This window comes from Hylaeus anthracinus, unplaced genomic scaffold (assembly GCF_026225885.1).
Source record: "Hylaeus anthracinus isolate JK02 unplaced genomic scaffold, UHH_iyHylAnth1.0_haploid 11997, whole genome shotgun sequence".
Taxonomy (NCBI): Eukaryota; Metazoa; Arthropoda; class Insecta; order Hymenoptera; family Colletidae; genus Hylaeus; species Hylaeus anthracinus.
The window spans coordinates 8,138,435-8,155,880 of record NW_026534344.1 but is presented as its reverse complement, the minus strand read 5'-3'; the positions used below and the strand labels follow the sequence as shown (position 1 = coordinate 8,155,880).

The 17,446-nt window shown below is 33.0% G+C and overlaps 1 protein-coding gene across 1 annotated transcript; it reads right to left on the bottom strand.

Moving 5' to 3' along the window:
- Positions 1-799: 799 nt before the first annotated feature.
- LOC128889576 (DC-STAMP domain-containing protein 2-like) lies at positions 800-17,165 on the bottom strand. The gene is made up of 13 exons (XM_054147300.1): positions 17,017-17,165; positions 16,034-16,309; positions 13,901-14,051; positions 12,973-13,132; positions 11,873-12,136; positions 10,461-10,674; positions 8,771-9,086; positions 7,794-8,101; positions 5,997-6,320; positions 4,389-4,747; positions 3,026-3,126; positions 1,579-1,911; positions 800-1,132 (listed from the first exon to the last, which is right to left on the bottom strand). The coding sequence occupies exons 1-13, from the start codon at positions 17,163-17,165 to the stop codon at positions 800-802; spliced, it is 3,288 nt and encodes a 1,095-aa protein (XP_054003275.1).
- Positions 17,166-17,446: the final 281 nt, after the last annotated feature.

The following is a 17,446-nucleotide window of genomic DNA, read 5'->3' as shown; positions in this document are numbered from 1 at the left end:
GTACATCAATGTACTGAATAAGCATTCAACTAGAAAATCATTTTTTATTTTTTTCATTTTTTACAAAAATGGCAGCTTAGCAAATGATTTAGTGGAGAGCTAAAACTAAGACCCAAAATAAATGGTTTTGCTATGGACACGATAACTAAACCAGGTTCAAGTTAGTACAATGAAACAAAAGTAATTAGTTTCCTTAGTCCGAAGGTTAGTGAAATACATATCCGCTTTTAAAAATATACATTCTTAATAAAATGGTATCGTTCCAAAGATAAAACATACAAAAGCCTAAAATTGCGGTAATTGAAGTTGCATAAAAAAAATAAAAGTATTAGTATAATAGTGAGTACTTTAAGCAAAAAAAAATTCGATTTTTGGATCGACCGAAGTGGTGTAACCCCTTAAATCACTGTACCAAAAGTAGCTATTTCGGAAAGGATTAAAGGAGCTCTCCCATGGCTGTCTTTTTTTTAATTTTTGCTTAAAATACAGGATTTATAAATAATTCCTTTAAAATAGAAAGTAAACATTCTACAAATTAACAAAGATATGGGTCTCTAAATAAAGCTCACCAAACTCTTAGAATAAACGAAACTTTAAATACGTTTATCACGATCTATCGAGACCATCTATTTTGACGAGAAATAATCGTGAATAAAATTATTATTACTTAACACTCTTCTTTTATGTGACTCTCCAAAGAATCAATGTTTAGTATAATACGATGATAAATTAAAATGAAAAGAATACTAAGGTACCGAATAAATTGCAAAGATGATTTTGATTACCTCCCTTAAACTTATTAAGTTACGTACCTTGGTAATTGCTTCGTGATGAATTTCTTTTCACCCTGTTGCTTCAGGTTGAGATTTTTCTCTCGATTAGAATCGTCGTTGGATGATTTCCTCGTGAATTTCCTTCGTACGAGACGCTTGGTATTGCACGAGCTGTCCTCCATTTTCAGGACTGCGTTCTCATCGTCGCACGAAAGCGAACTTGATGATGAGTCCTTTATCTTCCTAGTTCTTTTATAAGTCTGCACAGGCATCGACTGCTTTCTTCGAAGCATGCTGACGATTTTATTCATAAGAGAAGGCCTTCTGGTTCGCAAGCCACGACACGCTTTCTCGTCGCCCTGTTGTAATAACGATGCACGAACGCCGATATTATTTCAATTTTGTACAGTCTGTTCAATAAGAGCGTGGACACGATATCTCTAACATTTGATATCCAATGAAGAAGAGAAGATTTTGCTAATATAAACACTAACAGTTTCCTCTGACACCCGTTGGCTTAAAGGTGATTAGTGTTTAATTGTGTCAATGAGTCACTAAACGGTTTGAAGCTTACATGTTGTCGCCAAAATGATTCGAGGATCTTTTGTTTTTATTTAAAGGTTCAACGTCGCATCAACATCCGTCGCTGATACTCTAGAGAAGTATGCGACTTTAAATAATATAAATAAAAAAAAAAACACGACGAGAAGTATCATATTCCTCTTTTGGTAGGTCAATTTCGGAAAAAAAATTGCAGAAGAGCCAAAGATATCGTAGAAATATGAGGATCTAGAACGGTTCGTACCTCTTCTTTACCGAGCCAAGGAATCTTTGCGACTGCACCGACGATTCTATTTATACGACCTCGTTTCTTCTTATCCCTTCGATCCTTCGGAAGTAATTCTTCCGAGCAGTCGTCTACCTCTATGTGTATTACTTCTTCCTCGTCGACCTCCTCGCTCGACCAGGATTCCGTGTCGGCGATCGAGGTTGATGAATCGGAATCTTTCTCACCAGGCGGCGAACGGCACGGTGGCTTTTCCAATCTAGCACGAACCCTCCGACGCGCCCTCACCACGAAACAAGATGACGACTCGCTGCTCGAGGATGTCTCTTTCACAAACGGTTCGTTAAATATCTGGATCGGAAATCACGCGATCGATGAAACGAAATGAAATTTGCTGGAGATTTCGTTGTAGTATCAGGTTGTTAGGAAAGTTTGTGTTGATTTTTGCTAGGAGGTATTAGGACATGTATGAGTATAGGACTCCTATGATATGATATCCTAGCGCGATTTCTATATATGTTATATAGTGCTGTTATACTGATAGTTGACGTTGGAAACCCGGTGTAATCTTTGAGTTATTTCTCATTTATTAAATATGAAAGAGTTTCAATATTTCAGTATGATTTAATAAAACACTCTTTAGGTTGTAATAGTGTATAATAAATGCAATCCCTCAGAGTAAATACAAAACGGCAAAGAAGATATAATTCCAAATTGGGAATAAACAAAGTAGTTATAGCAGTTACATTGAAGTAGTATTATAGTAGATTATTTCATATAACGCAGGCTTATAACGTTATTTCTGTAATATAGCAACTCAACCAGCTTAAGCATCTTCCCTATAGCATGAGTTTTTCTGCTACACTTTTACGGTTAAAATTAATGGAGAATTTCCCATCTTTTCTCGTACACGTAAATCCGTTTGCGTAAATATGTATCGCGCAAATTCAGTTTCATTTATCAGAAAAAAGCTTTCAGACCTAAGCAGAACTAATCTAGATTTAGTGAAAACTAATAAAAACTTAATCCATACCTAATTGCAAATATCAGACAACTTCTTCCTCGATCGAGTTACTAATTTTGCTGAATTTCTGTCATATACAGGGTGAGCCATTTAAAACAGGTTCATCATACCTGGCCTAGCCTAGCTGAGATATAATTCTACCCACACAATTCGCTAGATATTGCACCCCTAGATTTTCATGTGTTTAAGTCTTTACAAAATTTTTTTAACGAACAAATAACACTGGAAAGTTTCTGACCGAGATATCTGAGAAGTTCTGTAAAGATAAAACTTCCAGTAGCATGAAAAATGTATAAAGGTTATTGATCAAAATGGCATCTAGATAATGCAATAAATGTATAGCGAAATATAAATAACTTGTCGTTGAATTTTCCTTAAAAATCGATACGAACTTTTCAAACAATTCTATACATATGAATATACTTATACATATGTATGTACTTGAATTGTTACGTCATCCCTAATTTTCTGTGCTTCGACGTCTTTGAAAGGTGGCCTTCGCTTCCTGATCTCCTCTTCCTTAGGGGACTCGTCTTGATATGCTAAAATTATAAAAAAAACGGCTATTGAAACTTCTTGTAAAAGTAAATATCATAACACTTTTTCTTATCAAGTGACAATAAGATATGGGTCCCTTTCACTAGCTCCATTTTACAATGATCGTGTGAAAATGGAACATTTATTATATATGTAATTAATATAATGTATGTATATTATATATTGTATATGTAATTAATATATACATCGAAATTTAAGACTTATTTTTTTAAATTTTCTATCATTTATATTGTCATATAAATACTTTACGTGTGCCAGCATTGTATAAGGAGGTTACTGTACAGGACTCACAATAGATCGAAAACATTGTAGTACTAGAAAAACGTCAAGTGTGTAAAAATACGAAATTGTATGTTGATTAGATGAGTCATTAAAGTTCATCCTAACACATAGAATGAATAAAAATAAAAATAAAAAATACTTGACATCTGGGATAACTTGTTACTTACTAATGTTAGGAGATACTATTTTATATGAAATATAAATGTTTTGACTGTGAAAATCATTTTAAGATCACTTTGTTACACATGATTAAGTTTCTTCGTCGATTAGTTACAGTGCATTATTTAAAAACCGCAGTATTATTTAAAAAAATCAAAGTCAATTCGATGTCTTGAAAAATATTAAGATGTCCGATTAAATATTGTGTATTTTCGACATTTTACTCTCAATTATTTTCAAACCTTCTATCAAAATGTAGTATATGGATTAACATATCGTTGAAAAATTCTTTCTTTGTAGAATATTAAAAAACATTTTATTATTTCTTATTTTTAATTGCGAAACAATCGATTTGGTACTTTTCAATTAATATTAGAAACATATTTCTAATTCTAAAATTGAAACTTAATCTATGCAGTATATATTCCTTTTGGATCATCTTTTCGTTCAACAACGATGAAGACATTAAATATGTATGCGTGGACTCTTTTATATTCAAAATTCTGCATGGTGTTATAGAAAACTGGGATTGCTTTTGGAATGTCAACAATTATATTATGTTGTAGCTATCACTTATTGAAGTATTTGTTTCAAACTTTACCGAACTATAATATATTTTAGCTCGGCATTTCCTGCTCATGATTAGCATCATAGGTCGCTACTGAAAGGGTTAATACCATATTCTGCTCATCGTAAACATAAATTTCCACTCATAAATGCTTGAACGTGACCTTAAAAACACTATATTTTAAGAACGCTATGCATACGTCTGAAAATTGTTCAAACTTATACGTCAAATTCTTACTGTAACTGTAACTGGACTCTGAACTACGATCGGAATCTTCGACGTGTTTGACATCCGTTTGCTGAGCTACATCCTTTTCTATCTTTGCTACTTTTTCTTCTGCTACCCTCTCGCCATCCAACTCCTCGTCCTCCTCCTTCTCACCCTTCTCTTCCTGCTTCTCATCCACCACCTTCTTAACATCCCGTTTCTTGTCATCTTTTTTTATTAATGGTTCCTCTTCTTCATCTACGTATTCATCAGTTTCCTCTTCTTCATCTACACCTTCATCCGTTTCCTCTACTTCTGGTTTCTCGACTTGTTCTTCAGGTTTCGCTTCTTTTTTCTTTGCCACTGGATATGGATCGTCCGAAGAGTCCCTGATGTCAAAAGTATCCAACATGTAGTATCTTAACATGCAGGATCTACTCCAGTGACGGATTGGGGGCACGATAACATTGAGAAAAGTTCATCTATCTAATGGAATTTCTACCAATAATTCATTTCATTATTACTCGAGAAATCGACATAAGAATGACTTGTTAACTCTTTGGAGTAAACGATTATAAAAGAAAAAGAAAATTCAAGCAGTATAAAAGAACAGTGTCAACAACTTCCTAACGCGTTTTGACTTTTATACATTTCTTCTTCCACTTATTGTACTTTTAGCGTTAATTCATAGCATTACCACACGAATGAAAAATTTTAAATAAAATAGTAAAGCTAAGCAAAAGTGGGATACTTTTTAACCCATCTGACTTCAAAGAGTTAAAGAAGTACTCATTTTTTGTATCAGTTTCGAGGCAATTTTCGTGATTTTTTTGCAGAAGTACTTCGTATAAACTTTTGAAATTTGGTACCCTTACTTATAAATGTATATACAGCATTCTGTTGAGTTCTGTTTTACAATTATCCTACTCGATTTGCTTTGAAGTTACAAACAATATTCTACGTTACATCAAGCTGAACACGTGACAAATGTTAACGCGATCGAGTCCACTCTGGTGGTCCGAATCAATGATGACTGATTTTATTCTATTCGTGATGAATGTGACTATAATGTTATCTAGAAAAAACTTCAAGAAAAACTTCAAGAAAAAACATTAAAGTTCCATGTTCAATCAACGTTAATAGGACGACTGTAATATAAACGGTTGTAACTTTGGCAATCTTGATATCTTTTAAATATAATTTAATAGGAATATTTTAAGGACCTCACGCAACAAGAATATTAAACAAAAAAATCTACTTTTTTATCTTGAAAAACAGGAATATCCACTTAATAGTAAAAACTTCACAATTCAAGAAGATTGCGAAAATCACTTGAAACGTTTTTTGCCTAAAAATCTGAGAAGTTCTACAAGGATGAAATAATGAAGCTACGTGAAAGATGATCGTAGAATGGATACTTGAATCGATAAAATTACATCGATCAAAAAATAATCGTCTTTTAATTTTGCCGAAGAAAGCGGCGCGATCTTTTTATTCAACTCGATATATTTGTATAACTGTATCATATCTTTCTTTATTGTTTGCCCAATCTATCATTGAAGTCGGTTTCATATGTAGTATATACTGCCTGTATCGTTCATTAATTTTATAAAATTCTTTATTGGAAATCAGACTCACTTCTCCTCGCTTATGTCGGACAAGTCACCGTAATCGATCGGAGATCGACAAATGGTGCACAAATTTTGCAAATCGGCGTAACATTGCGTGCAGAACAGACCTACGCAGCCAGGTGTCTGACATTTTATGTGCGGTTCATCAGAACGTTCCGGGGCACCGCACAACAGACACATGTTTTGCTTATGCGGAAAGCAGATATTCAACCATGGACACACTGCCCACAATCTTTCCTTGAAAGTAACTTTTTCAGTTGGCTCTCCCTTGCCCAGACCAAATTTTCGGCGAAGCTGTCGTCTAGCGAACTTTAGAAAGCTTCCTCTCGACCTAATTGCGTTTATATATAACCATTACCGCAATTAATGATAAAAAAAAAACAGTAGGTCATTTCATGAGTAATCTGAATTTTCTTTTACATTTCTGAACAGAGATATGTAAGAAATCTATCTGTTTACAATTGCAGTTACAATTATAGTAGGAATAATACTAAATTTTTAACCGACTTCGAAAAGGAGGATGTTACACAATTTGACATGTACAATTTTTTTTTTTTTTTAAGCAATCGGATTTCGGGACCTAGGAGCTCCTCAACGTTAATAGGACGACTGTAATATAAACGGTTGTAACTTTGGCAAACTTGATATTTTTTAAATATAATTTAATAGAAATATTTTAAGGACCTTACGCAACAAGAATAATTAACAAAAAAATCTATTACCTAGGAGTTACGAAGGTACTCATTCGGTAAAGTAGAATATTTGTTGGTAGGGTATAACATTTAGTCAGCAAGGAAGAGTGCTCTACCTTATCGCTGGGTTCCTGTTTACTCCCTTGAGATTTTTTAGTTTAGAAACAGTAGGTATTGTTACTATTGTTATGAAATTTTAGAGGATTGATTTTGTCATATCTTATCATTTAAGTAACATTTCTGATTTTAGTAAGGTTATTGTCCATTGTGATATCGTTATAAATATAGTATGTACTACGATTTAAGAGGGAAACTACATTGGGATGCCAAATATGAAGAGTTTTTCTTAATTTTTTTTTAACTTTGTGAATATTTTCGGTATATTTTAAAGCACATTTGATAATTTTTTACATTCATTTAACATAGAAATCTTTGAGATATAAACTGTTCTCTACAGCAAAATTGCTCCTGAATCTGATATCAATGGGAATTCTGGAGGTTACCTGAAATCAATGAAATTTTTTTTACATTATTAAGATGCATTCTAAAAATATGGATTAAGTTGCAGTCAAAAAAGTTGAAAATTGAAATCTTTAGGCGTGTGTAAAGTAAAAGTATCAATTTTCATCATTTTTCGAGCAGTTTTTGACAATAAAATAAAACTTTAAACAACAACAACATTCTAATTTTTTAGTTCATATTCAAGGTATTTAAATAAAGTAAGCCTATAATATTCTCAAAGTTATAAAAACATTACATAAATTCTTCTGTATAAAAAAAGTAATCCAAAAAAAAAACATAATACTTGGACTCCTGATGTGATTTCCCTCGTTAAGAGGAAAGCTCCTAGATAGAAAAGTCTGTGCATTGTATCATAACAAACTTGTTCAATAATGCGACTATTCCTTCCAAATTTATTTTCGTGAATTTCTAATCACATCACAGAGGAAAAGAAAGTTTGATCCTGAGTAAATGAGTATTCGGTAGACAGTGTCAAAGAATGTTTCGTTAGTTCCAAACGTTACGAAGGCTGACTGTTATATCTGACTGTATATAATCGTATAGAGCCGTAAGTTCTTTTACAGATCGATCTCTTTTCCTTTGATTTGTACCTGATAATCTGATTGTACAGCCAGGCTGCTCTTTGTTTCGCTCTGTCGGGATAATACTGGCACAGAACAACGTGTCTCAGACGTAACCCATAAGGTTCGAAAATTGCAATTAGCCAGCAGAAGATCAGCAATGCGATGATACGAGTGTATTTATCCAAATCGGGGGGCACTGGCTCTGGCAAGCAGAGCATCGTGTCCAATTCCGCTTCCTTTCCATGCGGCGTAAATGCTCTGACGATGCTTCTGTAAAGGTCTGCCAAATACCCATCCCCGGAAACGTGAACGGACACTACGCTTGGTCGTTCAACCTACGGACCATTAACATTACTTTATACAGGGTGTCCTAGAATTAGTGTAAGAACCGGAAATGGGGGGGGGGGGTAGCTGAGACGATTCTGTAAAGTTATCAGAACAGTCAATTTAACCTATTCATTTTTTAAATTATTCCTTTGTAAATTACTCAATTGTCAACAACGCTCTTGTCACTGTTTTGGATAATAGCTATATTTATAGACAACTAATTATATTAATCAATAGGCATGATACTCTACCCTGAATTATGATAATATGAAGTTAACTTCTTTAAAGATAACTTCTTTATCAGTACATTCTTTTTCTTATTATTATTACGTATTTGTAACCTCGTGGAGGTTTACTTCCACTGGACATGTATTCATGGTGTCCCAAAAGTCGCGTAGAAGCCGGAAATGGGGTGTAGCTGAGACTATTCTGAACCACAATTTCCTTTGCTAAACGTGTACAGCTTCGTCTTTGCTCCAGTAGATAAAAATCGTAAAATTCATCGCTTTGTCTTCTTCAACAATTTCAAAATCAACAAAATGACTACCCTTAATTTTATGTATTATTAAGGGTAAAACTACCTTTAATTTTACGTAGAGTGCAAAGAATTCTTAATTTGAATCACAAATGTATTCAATTAATCGTGTAACGACCCGAGTAGAATTTAGAAATTTCACCTTGCTCTGAAACCGTCCGTGGATTTGAATGATATTGAGTATCCAATACAGACTGTAATCTATCATGATATAGGAGATGATCTTGATCGTAGCCAGGCCTAGAAATACGACGGATCTGACTAACTTGACCTTTTCCGATTTGATTAGCATGACGGATGACAGCGACGCATAGTGATTCCTTTCCCGCGAATTCAGCGGTAAAACAGTTTCCTTGTCTTGGCGCGCTCGTACTAAATCGATAGTGCGCAGATCTTCGGTAATGTAGCGATTGTCGAAGCGTTCGCTGGTCAACCATTTGTAACGGTAACGTAGTACTCTGAAAATATTTTTAAAATCACGATAGACATTTATCGCGCTGTACCAAGTGGACTAGGATATTAAAGATTCATAATAAAATTAAGTCTTTTGTGGCCTGATTTGTCATGGTTGATACTAACTGAGGCTTCCGAGTGTAGCCCATGATCTTTTGTTTGAATTGCAGGTAGATTCTTCAGGGGTTCGAGTTACAGATTGATTTTAACGTGCGTTGTGTAGGAACTTTTAACCTTTTGACCCGCGAAAAACGTATATATACGCTCGCGAATATTATTTGTACCTATAAATCGCGAGAAAAGTGTAAACTTGAAGAAATAATAGGAGTTGAAAGAAAATATATGGTTTTGGCAAACAACGTTGTCATTATTTGTATAAACAAATTGTTTAATTTCATTTTTTTAGACTTTTGTATTCTTTTTAAATTTTTAGTTTTTTGTATAAGGCAAAAATTGAAGGATCTACAATTCTCGGGGGCGAGGAGTCTACGAACATGACCATATTATATTATATTTATAATTATATACATGCCTTTCCACGAACAATTTTTTTTATGAAAAAAATTATTTATCACCAAATATTGAATTAAAGACCCTGTAAGTTTTATAAGAATCTGCTTAATACATCCACGACCTCTGACGTGAATTCACGTCACTTCAAATTCTATTCCTGGTTATGAAAAAATTATGAAAATCTTTTGAATTTATACACTACATATTTACAACATTGATATTTCAAATATATTTTGTAATTTTCATCTTCGCCTTAAAAATACAAATTTGTAATATCCAGCTTCAGAATTTTATTATGATCGTCAGTACTCGATATTAGACACGTAAAATATCTGGCGGTCGCGAATGTGTTAATACATGTGTTAATACTTATTAAAAAATTCCTGAATAAGTGCCTCATTTTCTTTGTCCTAAACTAGACTCACCACTTATGTTTTACTGGATTGGTTAAAGGGGAAAATAGGTTTAGATAATGCAAAAATTTAATTTCTTTTTTATTCCATAAATTGTTAGTAAAACTGTTCATAAATATGTTTCCAAAAGTTTGACATAAAAATTTCATTTTGTTCTGATGTTATGAGCGTCCCTCGTTAACTGGATAATTACACTTGTATCGATACAAGCAGTACTGCAGCTAGCTTCTTCAAAGGCCAAATGGTACACTGATTGTTATCAATATACCAATATATTAATACTAGAGTTTTATTTGGTCTCTGAAAAAGATAGCTGCAATGCTGGTGAAATGTCAAAGTAACTTCTCCAAAGGCGTACACTGAAAACCTTCGGTTAGTATCAACCATATGAAATAAAATTATTTTCACTCGTATAGGTTGACTTTTTGTTAGTCCAGGATCGCGTACTTTTACCTGAGCACAATAACGAAAGCCAATAAAGAGGTGAGGCAACTCATCAAATCAAAGAATGCGAAGAATTGGTCTGTTCTCGAGCGCACCTCGGTAACAATGCCCGTGGACACTTCTTCTATCGCTTTACTTTGGTTCGTCTCGTAATGAAACGAATGGGCGAACTTTACCTTGACATAAAACATCGCCTTCATGTGCATCGTGAACCTTTTTATTTCTGCAAACCATAACGATGAATGCTTGGACCGATGCAAAAATATGTATTTAAAACACTGAGGAAACAAGTGGCGGTTGCACACAGGCGAATTTTCAGAAAATCGTGGCTATAATTATAAGTAGACTGCGGATGTTTATGGATTTATAAGAAACTATAAAATGCACACAGTGTACAAAAATATAAAAAATATTGAAAGTAAAGTACATATTATAATATTTGCACAGTAAAATAAATTCCTATTTAGGTTCAATTTTTCTAGGTACGTTTGCAAAGATTGCATTTTGCATAAAGATTCGCGTGCTAATTACTGGAATAAGTTTTGATTTTCCGAGGAGGGAGTGTTGTACCAAGGAATACATTTTGAAAAGCTTTCGAGTTTAAAATAAAAATTTTCAATATAAGTATCAAGAGATTTTAGAAACAGCAGAATATTTGTTACCAACTTAAATCCTTACATAAGTAATTTATGTACGATAATTGTATAAAATTAATAAAGTAAAAGGCTTACAAACATTTCATAGTACAACATCTTAATGTACCTAAGAACACTATATCTCATGCCTTGGAACACACGTATCTAATTTTTTGGAAAATAATAACACTAATTAGTAGAAGACTACTACTATAAGGAGATTTTAATGAGCCAAGATAAATAAAGTGCTGTTATTAAAATATTTAAAAATAGGTTATTTGCATTAATGAAAAAACATACAAAAATCATAATTTTACTTATTGTTAGTAGGTCTATGTTTGCAATAATCACATAAATAGTTTTCCTGTCATTTTTTCATGGATCTTCCGAGATCGTGTTCACTGTTTAAGCTTTTTTCATTTGCAGCTTTTGACTGATTGTGAGTGGCACCTATAAAATGCACTATTTGAGAAATATTAATAAACAAAAATTGTTGTACTCACAAATACTTAGTGAATAAATATCAAACATTTTTTTTTATTTTATATTGTATATTTTTCTCGGAAAAATTCGTAGATCGTACCTTTTTTTACAAACATTTGCTCGACTCCATCAGTTCTCTTTCACCCCTCGTTCACACCTTATCATTTAAACGCATTCATTCCTCGCACCTACATTGCAATATGTTCAAACACCTTACTTCAAAATTGAAAATGTTAATTTTGACAATGATTATAAGAAAATTCGCCTGCGTGGGTTGATTGAAACAAATGTTAAAGTACGTACTTCTTCGTACGGCGCCAACTACACTGTCGGCAATGTAAGAGACCAGCATGCATATGAAATCTAGTGGTTTTACTATATAACAGAGAGAACTGACTACGTAGGTCACGTTGCAAACAACTCCTATAATTGGACCTAATTTTGCTTTGCAATCCGATATCGCACCATCGAAGACACTTTGACACCTATCGAAAGGTGTTCCTAATTTTTTATTGCACATATTTATGACGCTTCCCAGCCATTGGAATACCGAAGTGATGACTCTAACTGAAAAATCATAGGTTTCGATTAAATCCTTGTATTGGAGTTGTCAGTACAGTAAAGTCTCCATAAATCCACAAACTCGGGACTGAACTAGTGCAGTCATCGTAGACTTCGTATATTCTCTGGTGTTTGCCGACAAGCTTCGAACGCAGAGAAGAACAGCGAATAAAGAAAGGGGACTTACTGTAATAGGATAATTCTATATAATAATGCAATAGATTGTTTTAATAAAATATTCATATAGTGTTTGGTTATATTAGATTATATTCTCTAGAAATTCTGGCAGAAAGTACAGTATTTATAATAGAATGGACCTTTCCACTTATAGTCAAATAAAAAATAAATACAGAAAAGTTTACATATAAAGTTACATACAAAGAATACATATAAAACTATTTTCAAGTGCAATGTGCAAAGAACAAAATAAAAAATAAAATAAAGGTAGTCAAATTATGAGTATTTAGTGTAGACTTTGTAAGACTTAAAATAAAGAAGTGTAAGATGAAATGAATGAAACATGTAGGATACTTTACCACAATTGGTTATACATTAGCTAATAAGATTCGAAATATTATAAATAAATGTAAAATTATATAGTCAGTATTACGTGCAGTAACCCTATACATAATTTCGTACCAACTCCATTCCTAAGTACGAACTCTTTGTTTACTTCGCATCAAAATAATATTACGTTTGAAGAATGACAAAATTTGATGAATAATTTTGTTTTGTAATGTATACTTTCTGTATGTTGTATTTAGTAACGTGAAATAGTATTTAAGCTCCCTCAACTTCGCCCTCGCCAACTCTGCAAAGACTGACATCGGGTTAAAACTTACGTATGCTGAGAACGATCCTCTTGATCGCAAGAAGAGTCTGCTTAATTCTTTTCACAACTGCTTTGATTGACTTTATAACTTTCGATATCACGTCTCGCAGAGCATAAAACGGTTGCTTTACTATATCGACGACAGTCTTCACCGCTTCCTTTAACTGTTCCTAAAAGAGAAAATAATTTCTTGCTCTTGCATCATCGAGTATGGCACTTCGAACGTATATACAGTTACCTATTTTAATATTCAAACGTCACAGTATTTTTAAATTTATTGATTTATATCGTCATAAATTACTGTAAGATTCGTTCTGTTACTTTGCATCATGTTCGATCAATTATCATAGATGGTAGGTGGACAAACAATTCTTTTATCATTGTAGTAGTTTATTCTACGATTTTTAAACGAAAGAATGTCTAATTGTCAAGTCATAAAAATATTCTTACACGATTAAAATATAATGTATTTAACGATAGATAAACGGATGTGCTCAAGTAAAAGAGTATCCTGCAACCATTAAATTAATAAAACATTGTATGTAGGAATTTTATAATATAATATTACGAATATAAAAGAATCGCTTATGTTTCTATCATTTATTATAAATATTTAATGTAGTCCAAAGCAATTGAAGGAATATGAACGTATATACTCAAGTAAAAGAGCTCCTGCAACCACTAAATTAATAAAGCATTGTATGTAGGAATTTTATTATAAAATATTACGAGTATAAAAGAATTGCTTATGTTTCTGTCATTTATAAGAAATATTTAATGTAGTCCAAAGCAATTGAAGGAATTTGAACAAGCTTGGCAGAACTGTAGTGTTCTAATATTAAAGTAACTGTATATAATAAGTAAGGAAATCCGCTCTAGAAGAAACGTTCGATGATCGTGAAGGGGAGATTTAATGACAGAGAATGATATAGTCTTACTTGTGCACAGGTCAGTGATTCCGAGAGAACGGCAACATTGTGTAAAGTGTTCTTGACCGGTCCGGTTAAGGCTAAAATAAATGCGTACGCCATTAAGACTTGCCTACCTCGCTTCGAGAAAAATTGTGGTAATAACAGGAAAACAATGCAACTGGAAAAAAATCGTAAAAACAGGTAAATGTCCTGAATGAAACGTTAACGCCGTCTGTTGAAATGAAGAGAATGCGATGATAACTATGGTACAAACACGAATATGATTCCAAAGATTTTCAAAATAGTTTTGTCGGCAACGAATGTTCTCAATTTATTTTATAATTTAATAGTATAATTTTATTTGATTTGTTCATTTTATTTATGTACAGATGGAAAATTGAAATTTTGTTTTCATTAATGGCGTATGCGCACCAAAACTCGAGGCTTTTGTATCTCATTCTAAAAATAAACAACGAACAATGGAAGATATATTTTCATAATCAACAGAGAACATGAGGTAATTAACAGGAGGCCAAGTGACTAATGTTTTCAGGTGCATTCGAATATGTATTAGCATTTCATTTTTTATATAAAAGTTATTCCTTAAAACTATAATTACTTTTAATTAACAATTCAAGAAATAAAATAAGATCAGTTTTCCGTACAAATAATTTATTATTTTGACTTTTATTACAAAAATATAATGCATTTACATTAATTATATGTTTCCTATTTCAAAAATCAATGTGACGCAAATTGAGTGACTCAAAAAGTGTAAAAAACGATATATACATTCCAATTTATGAGAAAAATGTATGGACGTGTGCATAAACGTTTTTAACTAAATATTCTCTAGATACATATTCGAAATATATTTACGGAAATTGCAAAAAAAAAATGTGATTTTTTCATCATTCCTAAAATGAAAAATCTGTGTAACTGACCATTCAATTACATCCAAGGTAGATTTTTAGTGTCAAAACCAGCTATGGGGCAGAGCTAGTGTGGTCTAAAGACAGCTTCAGCCTCCTTTCATGTATTAATTTTCAAAGAAATCTATTAAGCCTATCGATCTCAAACTTTATACTTGTGTATAATGCATTCTTCATTCCCAAGTTAAATAATCGAATCTCCAAAGAAGATTTCAGATTTTTGTTTTTTACTCAAACGCGAATGGTATGAAACAAATTCAATATTTTAATTTTATCGTTATATCTCTTGTTTGTTGAATTTGTCGAGCATAGAAAGTTGTCTAAATTCAATGAAGGGTGTCCTAAAAAAAAAAAGTCGGCTGCTACGGTCTTCAATTTCCAGATTAAAATTACCAGCACAGTATCATTGGCACTGTTACGTTTTTCAAAAGAATGCAACATTACTTGTTGCAAATGCTTTCTTTGATTTTCTATACTTAAAGGCGTACGAAATTGTGTTTGAATGCGAATGAAATGTACTACACGATAGTTAAGCGATGAAGGAAAAGGATACCATCAACTTCTAACACATAAGATTGTTTATTTATATAAACACCGAGCGTAAGCAAAGCAGCTGAGTGTAAATCGCGAATAAAACTTTTGGGACAACCTAATATAAATATTTTTAAGAAAGACCTAAAAAAAGTCAAAATGTAGAATACGCAATGAATATAGCACGACTGACTGAAATATCAGCTGATAAAGAGTAATTTAAAGTATATATTCTTTTTCTCTAAGAATCCCAAAAATATCAAAAAGTAAAGTACAAAATGAATATAGCACGAATGACTGAAATATTAACTGACAAAGTCTTCTTTCAAGTATACATTATTCACCTGTTGAATCTAGAAATAAACACTCTTAGAAAAGGGTTAAAAAGAATCGAAATCTATTTTCTATCATTACCTGTCTGTCGAAGCTGCTTTCTAACTTCCATTTATTTAATCTTCTATTCGATATACGCGACATTTGAAGTGAATGTACATATTTTTGCCATTATCATTGTAAGTAGTATGAGAAAACAATTGAGTATAAGTCGCGAAATAAACGTTTGGACAATCTAATATTTCGCGGGAGAAACTGCTCTCATTATATGTGTTTCCACCATGGTTAAGGTCGCTAGTCTTTACTACAGCGATGCACGATGTAAATTCGCTGCAGCAGATTGTAAAATCAATTTGTTCCTCACCGTATTCGAGGAGAAAACGCCAAGCCAAGAGTGAGGATTACACCTATCACCGTGCAAAGAAATGTTGCCGTCGAGAGCCTGAAATTTAGTTGAAGAACGAAGAATGCGAAGAAGATGTACGTGAGAAACATTCCGCCGATAAATCCAAGGAAGCTCTTCGCAATGTAATTCTCCAAAGTGCCGCTGGTACAGATCGCGACGATTTTTCTGCATGGCCAAAGATTTTTTGGGACGGCGAAGATTTTCCCACAGAACGTCTTAACCTTCTTCTTAAACCTGCGGAAATAGCTCGAGCAAAAATTCCGCGACAAAAAGATCGCTTATCAACTTTGTGCCCAATTAATAGTTAAAAGAACTTGTACCTGTATTTTAATGTTTTTATTATAGACATGCTGTTGATCAAGAGGCATTCGGGGAAGCAAAGAATATTTTGTCGTTTTGAAGGAAAAAAATGGGGATGTTGGACAAAGTGTGTATTTCTAATTTACATATTAAGATTGACGGTATCATAGATTAAATGGTTATTAAAAAATGCAGGAGTGTAAATGCGATAAGTGTAACAGCTATTCTAATCGCTAATAATTTAATAAAGAGAACAGTACACATTTATACATTTAACATAAAAGCTTAAGCACAAAACGATAAAACAATTAACCAATGTCTAACTAAACAAATTATAAAATACATGTAGATGCTACAATAAAAATGAAAGGTAAATATGCTTCGAAATAAAAGGGTAGTCTATGAAATATTACACTAATACCAATTCTTTATATTTGTACAACTAAGAAGACTCTCTTTAAAAGTGTTCTTTTATTTTGTCCACCTAAATTTCTAGATCTTTATTGAAAATCGTACAAGTTATTGAAACGAATTTGCTATAAAATAAGAATAACTCGAAAATATGGTGCGTGATATCTTTTTGTTGTGGACTGTCAAAGTTTTAAACATAGTTTGGCAGGAACGTGAATTTCGGATCTCACCGTATTTTGATTCGACGAAGTCGTTGGCTTAAAGTGAATCGGGCCTTGGCACCTTTCGCGATGGCGATAGACGTCAGTTTTTCATCCTCATACTTTAACCTCGCTTTTTCGAGTTTCCTGGCTTTCAGAACTAATTGGAAGAATGCCATGATACGATTGCCTGCCGTCACTGATATGTCATACTGCTAACTACAACTGAAATTAGTTTTCCTCTTGTCGCGGTTTAAAGATTCATCGTTGACTTTACGGTTAACGTGTTACTGTGAGCGACAAGTAAAATGTAACGTTTCATATTGACAGCGGAATCCGGAAAAACCGCGACGTTATTTTGTTTTTTTAATTGCTATTAGGGTTGGTTTTACATGAAATTATTTTGGTGTCGCTTCGGGAAGGAAGAGAAGAAGAACAACTTCAAATTAATAAAGTCGAC